Below are 18,212 nucleotides of genomic sequence, written 5' to 3'. Positions count from 1 at the left end.
CAATCAAGCATTCATTTTAAAAGCTGCTGATAAAAACAGAGCATCAGTTTCTCCTCTCTTGCAGAGACTGTAAACTCGTACATTTTTTTCATGCACATTCTTTAGAATAGTTTAACAGTCCTAAATGAGAAGTACTTGAACATAGACTATACCTTCTTCTTTTACCCCCTGTGCTGGGAGGTGGCTTAGGAGTTCGTGTTGAAACAATCTGACAATGCACAGTTCCGAGTAGCAACATGAGCCATACTGGCCCAATTACTTCAGTCAGAGGTATATTATGTGGGCTTTGGGCTGTACAGAATAACACTACAGCAGCAACTGTAAAAGAAGGGAAATGAAGTTGAGTTGAATATTTGAAACGTCTGAACTAGCCAACTCATTACATGGTTTTTGTTAAAAGCAGGCACGGTCACATGTAGGCTTTTACCTGTATTTTAAACCAACCCATGTAATTCTGAATGGAATTGTGATATTATAGCTATTGGTCAAAAAGAAAGTTATATCTGTTACAAAACAACTTTAAATTTAAGTGAAATTTTAGGAGCCAAAACCAAAAAGCAAATGTCATCCTTAAAGCAGTCCAAATCAATTTAATTCTGTATCAGTTATAATGACTCAGCACAATCCAACAAGTTAGGTAGGTGATCATAAGACTCATCCAACCAGGAGCAGGATGTCCAGACAGGTTGAAGTCTCTCCATCCTTGGAGACATTCAAACCCTGACTGGACATAGCTTGTTCTGCTGACCTTGCTCTGAGCAGGGGTTCAGATTAGATGATCTCTAGAGGTCCCTGACAACCTCAACTAGCCTGTGTTTCTGTAGAGCCATATATCTATTTTGACACCGTAAGGACCGACAGACTTGAGACTAGAAAGTCTTTACATTCTCCAGTAGAATGCATTTTAAACTCCATATTCCAGTCAAAGGACAAAATTGCCCTTATGCAAAGCCAGACATGTCTAAGTGCAACCCTGTATTTGTTTCATATATACTTGTGTGTATATTTTCTAGTAATGAGGAAAGATCAAAGACAAACCATGTAAACTATGAGGTAGTACAGCTGCAGTGACCAGGGCTCCAGCTACCACTTGTGGTTAGAAAAGGGTCAGCTTCCAATTCCATAGTTAATTGTTAATTTTGTGCCTCTATAACCAGCTCTTCATATACAGCCAACACCCACGCAGCAACTCTTGATCCTGTACCCAGAGCCCAACCACGTCTACAACTCAGAAATGTCTTTATAGGCTTCAAGTCAATTTAAACCCATTCAGAAAGCACGAGGCAGATAGAAAGGGCAATCTCTGTCTTTTCTCTGCTTATGGTATGTCTTTGTTGCTCTGCCTCTATGGCTTCAAGTGCTGCATTCTGTAACTCAGCTGAGAGAAGCTACAAAGTAAAAACAGAAACTCCAAGAAACAATTCAGAAAGTAAAAAGAGGAATAATTCTCTGTGCTTAACATCCACACATCCCATGAGAACTTGATTTTCTTCTTGTACCACTAAGAAATGAATAACTTAGATTTACTCCTAGCATAAGAAAAACATGCTAAAATTTCAACAGCTTTCATCAGTTCTCTGCTAAAATTAACTCAAAAAATAAAGTCACATGCACACCTAAAGTGTTTCACATGAAGGCACACCTAACAGTAGACACTTGAATGTGGCATTTTCATCTAAAAAGAGATCAGATGTGTTTTTCATTAAGTAGTCCTCATCAAAGTAATCAGTATTCCAATACTGATTATTAACATAAAGAACAATGGAATTATTTTTGATTGTTTTAACCTATTTCTAATTTCCCATCAGTCTTTTTTCCTAAATTAAAGCACAGAAGCTTTAGGTAGAGGTCACCTGAGTTTCTCACATATACAATTAGCTTAATAAGGTATAAAGTGTAAATAAGTGGTCAATCTTTATTCCTACCATAGAATATGGAAACATATACTTCTGGAAACACAGACCACCAGAGATACATGTGAAATCATTGACAGGAGCAGGCTTCCACAAAACAATTTCAAACTTCAAGATTTCTTCTGCTACTGAAATAATACTTAGCAAAGCAGAGTAATCTGGAAGAAATAATCTTACTCCAGAAGACATAAATCTGTAGATTGTAGATTGCAGATTTGCAATATTAAGTTTCACACACATTTAAGACATTACCAACATCCTGGTCTTCTCAGTAGGCTGGGAGGGAAATCCAAGAACCCTTTCTACATAGTGTGCCAATACATCATAGTTCAGATCATTCTAGAACTGCTCCTACCAGCAGCTAGGTCTCAGAGGAAAATTTTTCACATCACTTTTAATTAGTTTTTTACTTATAGTATTTGGATTTGCACTCTTCTAAATTGCAATGGTTTAAACCACAATGGTTTTGCAAAATAGACACAAGTGAAATCATGCCACAGAGCAAAAAGCTGTATCCAAAAAAGCAATCGTACATTTCAAAGACCAACAAGCATCTATTTTTTAGCATTTAAAGCTTTGAAATACTTGTATTACCAACTTTAAAAACACATACACACATGTCACCACAATAAACAATCATTATATCACTATTAAAATTTCTTGTTTGATACTTAAGAAATACAAAATAGAGACATACACTAGAATTTCACTTCCCTATCAGAATGGAGAAACATTTTTAAAGTAAAAATGAGGTAATGCTATAACTAAATGCATGAGTCAGAAGAAACAAAGATTTACTTCTACCTTAACTCATCAGACTGTTCCATGACCTTGGACAAAAACCATTTCTCTCTAGTTCTCTTATCACATATTTTGCTAATCAAACTTTATACTAAAGGAAACCAATGTAAATAACATCTGGAGTTTAAATAAACAGCCAAAGAAATAGTTATTTACTGTAGACTTACAGAAATGCTAGCAAGTATCCTGCTAATCAATTTCAAAGTAGTCATTCCAAGTAAAGCAGTTTATAAATCTACAGAATATACTTAATGACTAAAGTCATTTAACTAAATATACATTAACAAATGTAGTCAGATCATTTTATAACAGTGTCAGTGACAACCTGTCATATGACAAAGTCTGAGCAACAATACAAATTCACATTTGGGGGAGAAATACAGCCTTTGAATTTTAAGTATTTTATTGGTAAGTTTTCATTTCTTAACATTTTGGTGCTGCCTTCACTTTACACAAAGTCAGGAATAACTGAGAATATCTGAGTAAAATGTAAGCAAAAAACTTACACACAAGTGTTAAAAGGAGAGGCTGTTTTAAATAATTTCTTTTTTTTTTAAATTGTCAACTTAGTTTCACTTATGTGTACATTGTAAGTCTTTCAATTTATTTCAAAAAACATCAAAAACTCCTCAGTTAATTCAGAACAATTTAAATGACAAGTGTTTGAAACAGTTGGATTACAGTGTAATATGGAATACTAATAATTCTTTTCCAGTATTTGTTCAATTCACAGCCTCAGAAATACCAGAAATATTTTGTAACATTACAGACCATACAGATTAGAGAAATGATGCATTCCAACCATAACTTTAGTAACTCAAAGAGATCCTAAGAAATCTGGGGGGGAAAAAGTTAATTACAAGGCAGCTCTGTAACTAATGTCCTAGATACTTGCTCGCACTCAGAGTCTTCATTGTCTTACTACTTTGCTACTTTGAGAATCTTATGAAGCCTCCACAAATTAAATGCTGGTATTTTAAAAATAAATTTAAGAATGGGAACACAGAAAATTACTATAATGGTATTTCTCAAAATAGGCCACCTATGAACACCTATGATAACAAACAAACTATAACTTACACAATTTACTACCTTTATTACTATAAATGAGATTAAAATTATTAACACTATGGAACAACTTCATAGAACAGTAGGGGTTGGAAGGGACCTTTAAAGTTCATCTAAGTCCATACTTACCATAGAATACACAAATGCTAACATGTGCAACAATATTTCTTAAGCACCTATCTCAGAAGCAGGGATAAGGAGAAGTTTTGATAGAAGACCATATGAGTATTTGTCACTATTTAAAGTTTTGGTGCACTAGCACCGTGAAAGTTATTTTCTAGCTGCAAACATCATCACACAAGGCACTGTCAACTTTAACTCCATTTCTTGTTTTAAATAGTTTCCCAACGATACAATGATTCACAACTCTACAGACAGCTGGTAAAATTGAAGAAATAAAATTGTATTATTTTAATTGGATTTTAGTGGAAAACTTGTCAGTCATTTAGTTTCTTAGGGCACTTTAATTGCTCCCAACTTTCATTAAGCTTTGCTCCATTTCTGTTGTACATGCGCCTGATACACTTATTCTTTTGGTGACTTTCCCACTGTTAGGTACTGATTCACTACATTACGTTACTCCTTTTCTGATTTTCCTCTTATATATTACATACAATTTTAAAAAGCACGGTCAGACTACTAGAACTCGAGACTGAGCATTCTGAAGGCTGTGAATAGCCTTCTGTTTGGTAAAAGTTGCCCAAAAGTCTTCTATAAACTAGGAAATATAAAATTAAGATGCATACTCTCCCTGTTGCAAAGGGAAAAAGAGCAGAAACACGTAGGAAAACAAGCCCCTCGTTTGCCAGTCATTTGTGAGTGTGGGTGAGGTCTGACTAAAGCATAAGCTACAAATTCACTGCCTCTGATGTGACAGAGTAACACATGGAAGGAAAACCAGAAACTTGTCAAATAGATTATCCTAGCAGGCTGCACAAAGTGCATGCACCTTGGCATGTTTGGCCCTGCTTGCTTCTTGATCAGAGCTCTTGACTTGAATAAATATCATAAAGAACAAAAGCCTAAAACAAAACATCATTTAAATTTGATATTGCTGAGTCCTGAACTAAATTAGATAGTCCTGGAAACCTTTGCTATATGCAGCAACAAGAAACTAACATGTTTGCTAAATGCTAAAGAAAGTATGTAAAGAAATTGTTAAATTTTCAGCATGCCTCTTTTAATATATGCAAAAGAAATGTTAAACAGAAGACACATGCTTGGGACTGCGTGGAAATACTGGAATGAACCTTAACAGTTTACAGTGAACCAAATAACATACAGTAGGTTTCATATGGTTAAAATAAGGCATTCAGCTGATGCTGATCCTGTAATCCAACTCTACCTTGAAGAAGGTAAAGAACAAGCAGCCAGAAAAAGATGACCCTTGAAGTTACTTGTAGCCACCACCTGTAGAAGAACGGAAAGAAAACAACTCTCACGATTCCTTTGCGGGTCAGAGATGTCCAAGGACTTTCAGGCTTTGCTTTAGCAAAAGCAGATCCTTTAAAAGAAGAAAGGAAACTTTCATGTATTTCATTCTTATGGCTAATAACAATTTTACTGTACAATAGTAAAGTAGTTAAGATAGTTATTTAAAAGAGTAACTATGAAGCATAATTATTTGAATAAATCTCATACTCCTACCACTCCACTATCTCCTCAATTCAAAATCTGTGTAAACAGTTCGTGCCCTCTTGACTGTCATTAGCAGGAACTTCTATAAAGATTAGACTTTGGAACGTGTGAATAACACAACATTGTCATTTCTAACTATGTCAAAATTATTTTGAAAATAAATTGTTCATAATTATTCTGTTTCACTGAGGTAACAGAAACTTGATATGAGGCAACAGGAAATCACATGAAAAGTCCATATGCCTGTGCAGTCACAGCAGAGCTCCTTCCTGACATTGCAAAAGGATTTAAAACATCAACATCTATAAATTACTCCAGCCATGCCATTCAGGAAAATGAAATAAGGTTGAGAAGTACAGAGCATCTGAGCAACCAAGGACTGGCCACAGGAGCATGGTAACCATCCAAAGAAAAACTTATCTCTGCCTTTCCTTCTACATCATTTTTCATCTCACATATACTCACACTAGAGATATTCATTAAGGACTATGTCCCATGTGAGGGACCCTGTAACAGCAGAAGCCGTAGCTGCTGGGAAGAACCCACACCAGAGAAGTCCACTAAGGACTGTCCGGTGAGAGGGACCCTGTATGGGAGCAGGGGAAGAATGTGAGGAGTTGTCCTCATCTGAGAAAAAAGAAGCAGCAGAGCCCATCTGTGAGAGACTGACCACATGCCTCATTCCCTGCCCCCCTGAGCCGTTGTTGGGGGAGGAGTTAGAGATACCAGGAGCAGTGAGCTGGGCCGGGGAAGAAAGGAGGGATGGGGGAGGGAGATCTTAAAGTGCTGGTTGTTTCTCATAATCCTGCCCTGTTTTTGCTTTTTGTTCTGTTCTGGTTTTTGTAGGTAGTAGAATAAACTTTCCTAACTTTCCTCTCCAAGTTGACTAGTGGAGTCTGTTTTGCCCAGAACACTGTTCAGGTGAGGGAGCCCTGGCACAGGCTGCATATGGAGGGTGTGGAGCGTCCTTCCTTAGAGGTCTTCAAGACCCACCTGGACACATTCCTATGCAACCTGATCTAGGTTGACCTGCTTCTGCAGGGGTGTTAAGACTACATGATCTCTAAAAGTCCCTTCCAACCCTACCATTCTATGATTCTATGAAACCACAACATTAGCTTAGGGGGAACAGCTCTGCAGACCACCTTTCTGATGGATGTGAGACTCAATACAAGACACAGGGGAAAAGGAGCTTTGATTGCACAGCACTTGCTAAAGGATATTTAGGGAAGAAACCAAGTGTGGGAGAAAGGAGCATTCAGGTGATTTGGGGAAGAACAAGAGTGCAAAAATTGAGGGATAAGGGGATATAAAGACTGCTCATGTGTAAATAGCTGCTTATCTAACCATGACATGTGTCTGATCAGCACAGTCTGTAAGATTTTCCGATTAAATCCTTTTAACTCCCTGTAGCGCACAGGGCAGCCTATTCCATGAGCTGAATGCACACACGTACAGGGTCCCCGATGAGTGCAGCCCCAGAAGCCAGACAGCACAGAGGCGGCCAGGGAAGCCGTGTGCCCATGAGTGCACAAGCACAGCAAAGACCCCACCAGACTAACTGTGAAGCAGCCTGGGCTCAAGGGCATGACCAGGCTTCTAAAGGGCAGCACTGAGTGTAAGGGTGTCTGCATATCTCTAAGGACAATAGCATGGTGGGGTGCTGTGGTGAATTCCAGACAGAATTCACTACCTGGAATGGATTCAGGAGGTGATGCTGGCTGCTGGACTCGTGGGGAAAAAAGCGCTAAACAGTATTTTCCCCAGACTTCAAGAGGTATGAGGGAAATTAAATAAAGATAAAACCAAATTAGACTAAGTAAAGACTTTTTTATAAGTATCATAGCATCTGCCTTTATGTTGCTGTCCTGTTACTAAAGACAGGCAAGAAACATTCAAGGCCTAGAGAATTTCTGCTCTCCAGAAATTTCTCTGTAACCTTTCTCCTAGAGATGAGAAGATTTGAAAGAAGTCTGAATGCATGACAGTAGGAGATTTCTGAACTAAATCTCAAAAACTTTGAGCCATGACAATCCACAAGCTCTGTTTTTTTCAAAATCTAAATCTATACAGCAAAAGTTTTTAAGTCTTCAGTTTAATCTAGAGTTCACCTTTAACGATATTCTTTATCCAACTTCTTTAGAGAGGAATTACATAGGGTTGGGTTGTTTTGGGGTTTTTTTCATACTTACTAATACACTCTTACTACAAGACACAGGATGACAGTTATTTTTATACTGAGAAATTCATTTTATTCTAGTTCAGGACCTACCTCTTACAAGATCAACATCTATGAGGTCTGGTTTTACATGTCCCGTTTTCTTTGGTTTGTTTCTCAAACCCTGCAATAGGCAAATACTATCAAAATATATTCATGCAGATGACAGACATTACCAAAGAAAAAAATGCTGATGAGGTCAGTAATTGTATTTAACCTGTATTGCTGTTGAAAATTCAGACAAATATGTCAATTTCATAGATTTAAAGTATAACAAAATAAATGTTCCAAGGAATAAGGCACAATAAATGCCTTTTACACACTTGACAAGCTAAACAAAACACAACCAATTACTGACCCATTAGGCAATTTTTCAAACCTATTTAAGCACTCAGCACTCATCTCCCATGGCCTGGGATTATGCTGACAACATATGCACACACTTGCAAGAATTAGTAATACATTTATATTAGGCTTTCAGAACTTTTGAAACAAATTAATTTCCTGAATGTCTTTTCTCCTTAGATGTCTAATTAAACTTCAGAGAATGCTTACATTGCAACTCCTTAATTTCAGACCCAGATAGCAAATCACATCGGAACACAAGCGCCACTAATCAGCAAGTTCCACTGTCACAAATCCAAATTCTAGAAAAAATATTGGATTTTTCCTAGCCTGTTAAGATTAGGAAAGAAATCCCTCATGACAGGAAAGCAGCAGGAAAAAAGCAAGCTTATTTTGTCTTTTAGAAGCAGCATCTTCCTTCATTGAAGAGCCAAACTATCTTACAGTACTTCCAACTTTGTTTTTAAAGCTAAGATGTGATGCTGCACTCTCAAGCCTCCAAAACAGTTGTGAGTTTATTCTGATCCCTTTAGATTAGGCTCTTGCTCATCACTAGCAAATAATGACTCCATAGAATACAATTCATACATAGTAAAACATGATATTTTTTAAAATATATATTTCAAGTACAAATGGAACTAAGACAGAAGTGGTTTAACTGTCTTTATTCCAAAAAGCGTTAAATTCACTGGTGAACTATAGATTTCCACCATCGTCACACTTCATCCATGTGAAAAAATATTTATTACTTAAATATAAATATTAAATTCAGAAGAAAGTATAAAATTGAATTTCTTATCAATGAGAGATCTATGAAATCTGCTAATACTAATCTTCATGAGAACAATATCAAGCAAACTGTTCAAGTAGGTAGAGTGCAGCTCAAAATATTTCTCACACCTAAATTGAACTGAATTTCTTTTTCATGCTGAAATAAAAACCAGAAAAAATCCAAATAAACTTTTCACAATGAAGTAGATACATAATCATCACCTGATATGTCTATTAGAAAAACAAGAGTTTGCTTGAAATGAAACAAAATGAATACATAGAGTTGAAATATGGGTAGGACAAAACATGCTCTGAGGTTTCTGAAGTTCAGAAAACCAGTGGTATTGTAGACTTAAGCACTGCAAAGCACTACTGTGCAAGATTGTTACAGAACAGCAGTCTTAAAACTGTAGTAATTTTACATGTAATGAGAAAACAAGATTTGGAAGTTACTGTCATTCTAGAATCAGCTACAGAGTCTTAAGAAATCTTGCGTAAGTGAGCCACTCTATTTCATAAATATACCTAAAGCTTAAAAATAAAATGCTGAAAGATACAATAACAATTTCCAAATGTATGACTGCTTAGAGGACACAAGGTTTTTTTCTTGAAAGTCTAAGTGAAGATGTGCATGCCTCTTAGAAGAAAAAACTCTCTCAAAATACATGCCTAGTCCTAAAGAAAGAATTCTGCAAAAAATAAGTCAACAGTATAAGTTGATGTGTCTTTCACAGGAAAAGTAGTGACACATTATTTTAAAATTCCATTGGTTAAATGCTTTCCGTGTCCATGGACTATATGGAATTGGTTCTGCTACTTTTCAGTACCTGCAGTGAAAGAATTCTATTTATTAAGATGCAATTTCTCCATTCTCTTAATGCATCACAATCTCTGTAATATATATGAAAAGCAGCAGTGTTTCAAAATAAAGTTAGTATAAAAAAACACTCATAATGTTTCATACTGTTCAGGCCCATTCAGCTAGTTCACAGAATTTCTATTCAACACCAAACACACTTCAGCTAACTATAAAGTTTACATTAGAACACTTATGAATAGTTGCTACTACTGTAACAAAATGTCATATACACAAATTTTTTAATTCATTTTAATATATTCTATTATAGTTCTCACTAAACTATTTGTTTATAGTATCAGAAGCAGATTTTCTACTACAAATAATATTCATTTAGATTTTGAGTAAAGTTCCCTTATGAACAGCCTTCGGTAAAGTTTGAGACTAAAGCATTGACGTGCAATACTGCAACTTGGTCTGCTTCAGTGTTACCATAATTACACTTAACTCAGGCACCACACTTATTTAGATACCATCATTAGTTTGTTAGCTGTTGGGCTCCTGAACCAAAAGAGATGCATTATTTGCAATAAATCATTTGAATGACGTCCTATTATGCAGTAGCTACGAGAACTTCTATCACAGCAGTGATTGGTTTTCATGGTCGTGGCAAAGGCCCTGAAAACGAGTAAGTCGCTAGGGTCTCAGTTTGCAATGAGCTGTATGGATTGCCAAGAGCAGTTCTGCAGGCTCTCTCAGGGCACACTTGGGGCAAACGGCCGCACAGGGGAACGTTCCTGTGCAGGGCATACTTCCAGCTGTGGTAACAGTGCCGACCCCGGCTGCTAGCACTGCGTGGGCAGCAGGATGGGGACTGATGAAAGTGCATGGACTGATGCAGGGAGGGAGCTTAGAAGCACTTTAACCTGTAAGTCCAAGCTGACAGTATTTGTCAATTTGTAGAACTTGGTATGGAAAGAAGAGAACTCTGCAGTTCACAGCCTGTAACAGTTTCGTGTTGTGCCAAGTCCCCCCCGCACACCCAGCTTGGCCATTTCAGCGCTGGAGAGAAGAAAAAAATACACAGAAACCAAAGCAATGTACATTTTGACAACGTTAAGAATTAGCCATGCCTTGAAAGTCATGCTGTCATAGCACATTTCTTGTGTGCAATATTTAAAGAAAAAAAAAGGTTAATTCCGAGAAAATGTTAATTAAATTAACATTGTGGAGTATCACATACACAGTCCATAAAGCTATTACATACAGGATTGATTTCTGTTTCACCAAAACAATTTAGCAATGCATCAGATGCTGATGGCACTGTTAGTTAAACCAAAATGCAAAGAATGCTGTTAAACCACTTGTTCAGGGAAACAAAGCCTGAAGTACTTACCAGTCTAATAAACTGTACAAAACAATGACAGCATCATAAAGGAGGAAAAGTAAACTGCAGGTATAAGGTAACTAACTGAAAGTAAAGAGAGCTCAGATAACTGACATTAGAATTCATCACAAAGAAAAGTGAAAGACAGAGGTACTAAAACAACTAAGCCCTGGCTGAAAAGAAAACTGAAAAGAAAAACAAGGTACTGGGGTAAAGAAAGATGCAGCGCACTAAATGCTGCAGAGTTATTAATTATGTAAAATAAACAAGCATAGTATGCCCGCTACACTTGGTTACACTCCACAAGTCTAGTTTTACTTTACCTGTATTAAATACCACCACATACATTGTAAATTACATCAGTGCACACAACCCCAGACAACTGTCCAGACACCAAAAAATATGGAAATGCTATAAAATTATTACCTTTATTTCTCTTTGCTCTACTGATTTTTCCCATATTTGCTGATCATATGCCCCAATCTAAAAGGAATACACACATAAAAAAATCTACATTAGTTTTCAAAAGACACTGATCATCAATCAATCATCAAGAAGATAAGCATGAAGACAGTAGATTATTTCCTCAAAGAGACATATTCACAAGAAGTTTTTATCATTGCCACTCCATCTTGGCTGGACAGGATCTAGCTAGTCTGTAAATGAGTTGTGATAGAGAGGTGAGCAAGTGGATCCTTTCGGCCTTGTCACGTGACCTGCACAAGCCAGAGGACTGGGAAGACCATGCTCCCTCCCATCTCACATCGGGATTGGACTCAGGATTCCAGTCTCTACTGACAGCAGATCCACAGCAGCAACACTGACATAGTATTTCATTTAAATTCAAATAAAATACTAGCCTCGTTGAATCTATACTTTCAATTAATTCATTATTTTTAAGATCATCTCCTTCATTCCATTCCACTCAGTTTTACAGCTACATTGTATTTAGCTTTACCTCTTAAGAGTGCAGAGCAACAATTAGTTATAAACATCTGTGTAGATATAAACCTCAAGCTATAGCCAACTAGTTTGCAGGCCAGGGAAAACACAGTGTCAAGTAAATGAGTTCTGTCACTTCAAATAACCATCAATACAGGTAGCTATAGTTAATTTAAGAAATTACTGTGCACTTGTTTATACAAGAAAGTCACTCCATGACTTGGTGTTTTGAAGAAGGGTAACCTTAAACTTCAGGAAATTCACATGCAAGACAAAGTGACAAGAACCAGTCATTGTATGAAATGAAATAACCAGGTTTTATAAGAAGCAACCCAAGACTATCAGGTCATTTTGAACTTTGCACAAATAGTATTTCTAGACAACATTCAGTAATGATCACTTTTACTATGTTAATTTTAAAACTGTTCCATTCCAGCAGTTCTACCTAAATATATACACATATGTGCAAATGCAGGTGCGCACACTGGTAGGTATCTGCAGCTTGATTTCTCTCACAACCTCTAAGCAGTTACATGCAAGATCACTTCCAGGTCATGAGGGAGAGGCAGGAACATTTCTGAGATTTAGGGTCCCTTCACTGTGCAGAGAGCTGATACAAGCAGCTTAGCCCAGAGCAGCAAGAGCAAGCCCTGGCATTTGCATGAACCTGCTTAAATTCAATCTTCCTGCAACAGAATGACTCCTCATTCCAGTTCATGAACTGCAACAGATATAAAAGGCCTGAGCACGAGTGCATACACCTTAAACCACAAAACACTGAAACTCTTTCTCCTGTAAAGAAACTTGAAACTATTTATCTATCTTGTACTATTTCAGTCTACAGTGTTAAATTAGAAGACATGGAAAAAAAAAAAAAGGTCATTCTTGGTTAAAACGGATCTTTTAACCAAGGATCCAACTGGAATCATAAAACGATTTGCGTTGGCGGGGACCTTAAAGATCACCTAGTTCCAACCCCTCTGCCATGGTAGGGACAACCTTCTACTAGAAAGGTGCAAACAGATATCCTGGACCAATAGGCAAACACACCCATAAACAAAAACAAACTAAAGGCATCTTCTGTACTTCTAAACGTGACCTATCAGTGGAAAATGAATAAGAATAATCCTAATTTTGAGCAGCAAAGTCCAAAGCCGATCTAAAACTGAGAGTGGGAACACTGAATTCAATTACTGAATTACTCATTCTCAAATTTAAATATTTTCTGTTCACAAGAACTAAGCACTCCAACAATTTCTACAGTCTAACTTAAAACTTAAAACTCCTCAGAAATGAAAAAAAATACTAGCTTTTCAATAATATTAATAAACAACTGGTACGTCTCATTTGGGAAAAAGAAATGTAGACTGTGTAAAATAATTAGGGAGTCGGGTACTATATTGGGCAGAATTAAGCACCGGCTACAATTAAATCAAAGGAAATTTCAAAGCTAACTCTACCTGGATAATAGCCAGCAATTAAAAAGTTGAATATATATTGAATAAACATTATATCCAGACATTTATATCTAATTGTTCTGGCTTTTTCTCTAAATACAGTTTAAATGAAATTTCAAGTCTTCCCACTTTTCAAGAAATTTAGTGAGAAGAGCCCCAAGTGAGGGTTTTGTGTTGCATAATCCTGTGTCCTCCCCTCCTCACTTCCAAAAAGATTTCTTTCTGCAAAGACAGAGAAGGGGATGCAAGCCTGTCTCCCCCTTGATTATGCAAGAAGCAAAAGCAGAAGGAAGCCTTTATGCCAATAAAGCTGTAAAGCAAACTCTGTATTCCTGATTCCATTCATAACTGAAACCGGTGTAGAGGTGAAAGAGCCTTGAAAAGAGCCTTCTTCTTTTAGATAAATAACAGACTGTTTGTTAAAGGAATTCTGGGAAACACAGACCCCAGAAGACATCTGAGGGAAGGAAGTTGACTGATCTAAAAAAATCTGACTTTTTCTACAAGCATTTCTTCTGTCTCAAGACTAAGTAGCAGCTTACATCTCTACAAAAAGACAAGAAGTAGGGATTTTGCCATCCACATTTTTCTTTTAACATTGCCCCATAAAGATGTTCTTCCACAGCAGGAGGTAAAATGAAAATGCCAAAACAACTTTAAGAGAGATGGTCTTTTACAACCGTTTTATTAGACTAGTAGGTCTGACCAATCACCTCTGAGCAACTTCAATAATTAAAATCTGAGCAGGGAGCTATTAAGTAAAGGCTTACTGCTGCAAACTGAAAAGAGTTAAGGGATAATTACAGACAGCAAGTATCATTACAACCTCTCACCTTTTTAAAAACAAAATTAATCTACCTAATTTCACCTCTTTATGTTTTAAGAAAGTTTCAGAGGCACTTTAAGGGGCAGGTATACATGTTCTGCACATTAAATTTAGACCTGATAATCAATTCCCCTTCTCTCCATCTGCACAAGCATCCCTCTGTACTTCTCCTGCAAGCATATCAGAAGGAAATGCATAAAAACAAAGGTAGCATTATAAAGTAGCACCCTGACAAACTTCACTTCCCACATTAAATAAAAATGGGTAAAACTAGTGTTGCTGAAACAAGGCAAGTGAAAAACACAGGCTTAATTTTTTTTTTCTTCTCTACCTCAAGTCAGGGAAACACATTTACAATTTTTGAAACGTTATCTTGCAGGATTCATCGAAAAGCATTTTTTATTGGCAACGTGCCCAATTGTAACAGATAATGATTAACAGAGATGATAGATAGCACCTGTGTGAATTAAATTCAAGAACTAATTCCTGAATGAATTCAAGAAAGCAAGGTAATACTAGCACACCTTCCCAGTTTTAAATTATTGAGAGCACCAGTCAATTCCATCTTCAAAGAGTTTTGATTTACAAGTATTTGCATCTAAATAATGTTTCATGTTAAATCTAGGTATTAAGTTGTCAGGTGTTTGCATATAGGCCCTAGCTCTTGTATATTCATACAGTTCTTGAAATCATACATACCTGCAGGACACTGAAAAGAAGTCTAGCATCTAGTAATGCCAAAGAAATTAAGCTCAGAAGGCAAATAAAATGAAGGAATAACCTTCTAGAGAAAAGATTATTCATGCTTCCAACTTGAAGAATTTAAATACACAGAAAACTGGACGACAGCAAATTTTCCCTCAATATGCAACTGTCCTCAAGACTCTTCCACAGGTGTTCAAACATCCTGTGCCTGCAATTGCTCAGCCAACGTGAAGGTCCCAATCAACTCCAGTACCTATACACTCCTGAACTCACCAACTCTACCTGGAGACTCAGTCATTATAACTGCAAATTCTGCAGTATCCTTCAAAGAAAATTTACAAGTACAAAATAAGGGTCCAAAAACTGTCCAATTCTTAAATATACAACAATAAGTAATGTTTAAAGTCTGTTCAACAATTAGTGCAAGACTTCATATAACAGCTTTTCACTCATTTTCATTCCATCAGTCCAGTCTACAACTGGCAATAGATTTCTATATTTTTTTAACAAACTATACAACAGAGTATGTTAATTCTAATCTGATTTATCACAGCAATGTACTTCAATAAGAGGACCTGAAATGTGTATTTTATAGTATTTCCTTTAATGAAAATTTTGCAGAAAATAGATCAACAAAAAATATCTCCCGTGATTTTTTATTATTATTATTGGTTAATTCATGTTAGACAAGCCTATCTTATCATTTTCACATGTAACTTTCATCAACAAGCAACATAACCTTGGTGTAGTAAACGCATCAGTAATATGTCAACAGAGATAAAAAGTTGTAGTGTAACTTATCTGTAGCAAAACTGGATAAACTAGCAGATGTTATTGTATACACATTTGATTTAGATTCTCTCCAGACCAGGCTTTCTCAATGCCAAGATTCTATCCAGTCTATCCAAACCAGTTACCTCTAAAATGTTCAGTTCTCAAGACACTATGCCTCAATAAACACCAAGAAAATAAGAGGAAAAAAATTCAAGCAGCTATTAAAATATTCAGCATATAAGGGTTACATGCAAATACCGAAAACTCTGTCAAGTCTTTTCTCACAGGGAAAAGAGGTAGGTTAGCATCCCAAATTAACTAAGTGTAATAAGCTTTCAAATAGGTTTTCTACAAAATAAAAAGCTTCCTTACTAGTAATTAATTGTAAAAAAAAAAAATTAACTTGTATGTGACTTGGCATGGGATATTAAGCCATACAATTATGCTTTTGACCAAGCTATAAACTCATCTAAGAAAGCTAGACATTTCCTGAAGGAATACATTGGAGATGATTTTTAAGTGCAGACTCATGTTTTCTGGTTTTAAGAGATCTGTGCACTTCTTGAAAATTACTGAAATAATTGCACTTATTCCTTCCCAATTAAATAACCAAGAAAACATCTGACCATATTTCTTTAAATTTCAAGTAAAAGAGGTGTCAAACAAATTTCAGATATGTAAAGACCAGTGCAAAGGGTTTCTGCATTGCATAATATTTCCTCCCAGTGTCTTTCTCATAACAAGCCATATGTGCATGATGATTGAATTTGAGCTTTGTGAATGACACTGATATTCGTTTTAAGCTAATGTAGTGATGGTATCAAGCTGTAGCCCAATACTCACAAGGCTTCTGATTCTAATGGAGTCGATCAATATTTCAGGAGGCATTTATAATTTATGACCAAGCAGACTAGCAAAGATTATAATCCGAAGAATACATAGTACTTCCTGTTGGATCTTAAAACTTCAACGTTTATCAATAATGAAATCCATACACTAAGTTTTGCTCTTTAAAACCTCTAAACAATTACAAGCAACATGACAACAGTATTACAAATCCAAAGGAAATTAAGAGTTTAATACCTCATTAAAATATTTGGTGTTAAAAGATTAGCTAATGTACTTTAACTTTTACAGTCCAACATTCTTCAAAAAACTGTATTATTTTAGGTATCAATTTTAATATTAAGATATTGATATATATTTTCTATCTTTTAAAATGTTTTATATTTAAGTATCCAGTATCAGATATTGGAAATCATTTCATATTTTCTCAAAACTCATGATTCCAAAAAGTTATGCCACATTTTATTTCTTACCTGAATTGATCCTCATTGCAGCAAAGACAATAATCTAGTAGCTCAGCAGTATAATTCTCTCTGTTGGAGCAGATTTCTATTATTTAGATTACTTTTTTCAGGAGGTTTTAATTCTCAAAGAGAGAGTGTTGAATTTTATGGTAGATATGCAGACTGGACAAGCAAAGTCAAGACAAATTTAGCCAACAAACCATAGACAGAAATCATTATATAGCAGTTGTATACTCTCTGCTAACAGTAAAAAGTTTAGTAACTTTTGTAAAATGGAGAAGGACAATGAAGGACTAAAGCTGTATATCCTAAAGTACAGAGTTTGTATTTATGACTGCTGAACTGTTACCTCTGATTACTGAAAGATTCTGGGAGTCCCCTCCCTTCTCCCTGTTCAGCCCCAGAGACAGACCTGAAACCAACTGTTTAAAGTGAGGCAGTTCAGAACTTTAAGAGTTATTTATTCTTAACTATTTGAATTGCCAGCTAATGACCCCCTTAAATTCTGGCAATAACTGCAACAGCACTGCACTTGTTGTCATCTCACTGAACAATAATTTTACCAAAGTTTACTTCAAAGATACAGTCCATTTCAAGAGTATAATAACATATAATTAGACATTTATTAACTATGTATTAATAGTTTTTCTGTATCATTCTTGGTAACACCAGCCCTACTTATTGCCCTGAGTAATAGTTTACAGATTTTAGCATATCTACTAAAAATATGAAACATCTTTTTTCATAGCATAAGAATAAGCAACACCTACTCTAAGCCTGTTCCCAGTGACACGAATTAAACACTATGGGCAACTTCAGGTATCATTTCTTTGGATTAAGGAGATTATAGAGGAAACGCTCAAAAGTAGCACAAACAGAACAAGATTCCATCTTTGTCATTAATTGCAATTAAGGACAAACTCCTATGAGAAAGTTTACTCATCTTAAAATTTCAAACTGAAGTCATCACAGAATCATATAGCTTAGAACCTCTGGGGGTCATTAACTCAACCTGCACAAAGCAAGTCCAGTTACAGCAGGTTGCTCAAGAATGTATGACACACTCCAAAGATCAGACACTTCATGACATTTCAGCTCCTTGTAGGTTCACAGTTTTAACTGGGCTAGTTCCCTGACCAAATTCATAAGTGCATGAAAATCTGTGGGAAGGCAAAGCAGACATGGGAGTTAATAGCCAGGTAAAATGCAAGCCTGCTTCGTTCAGCCCCAACCCTAATTTTTGAGTAATATTTTGCACAAG

General features: G+C 36.1%; 1 protein-coding gene across 6 annotated transcripts in view; it reads right to left on the bottom strand.

Annotated features, from left to right (window-relative positions):
- PHTF2 (putative homeodomain transcription factor 2) overlaps positions 1-18,212 on the bottom strand; it is a 63,286-nt gene that overhangs the window by 28,322 nt on the left and 16,752 nt on the right. For all 6 annotated transcript variants that reach the window (XM_062019602.1, XM_062019616.1, XM_062019609.1 and 3 more), the window contains 4 exons: positions 11,364-11,420; positions 7,693-7,762; positions 5,128-5,286; positions 153-318 (listed from right to left, as the gene is read on the bottom strand). In XM_062019602.1, coding sequence (XP_061875586.1) covers positions 153-318; positions 5,128-5,286; positions 7,693-7,762; positions 11,364-11,420 — 452 coding nt within the window. The remainder of the gene's footprint in view (positions 1-152; positions 319-5,127; positions 5,287-7,692; positions 7,763-11,363; positions 11,421-18,212) is intronic.

The sequence above is a fragment of the Colius striatus genome, chromosome 1 (assembly GCF_028858725.1).
Source record: "Colius striatus isolate bColStr4 chromosome 1, bColStr4.1.hap1, whole genome shotgun sequence".
Lineage (NCBI taxonomy): Eukaryota > Metazoa > Chordata > Aves > Coliiformes > Coliidae > Colius > Colius striatus.
The sequence above is the reverse complement of the archived record's forward strand: the minus strand, read 5'-3'. Positions and strand labels throughout refer to the sequence as shown.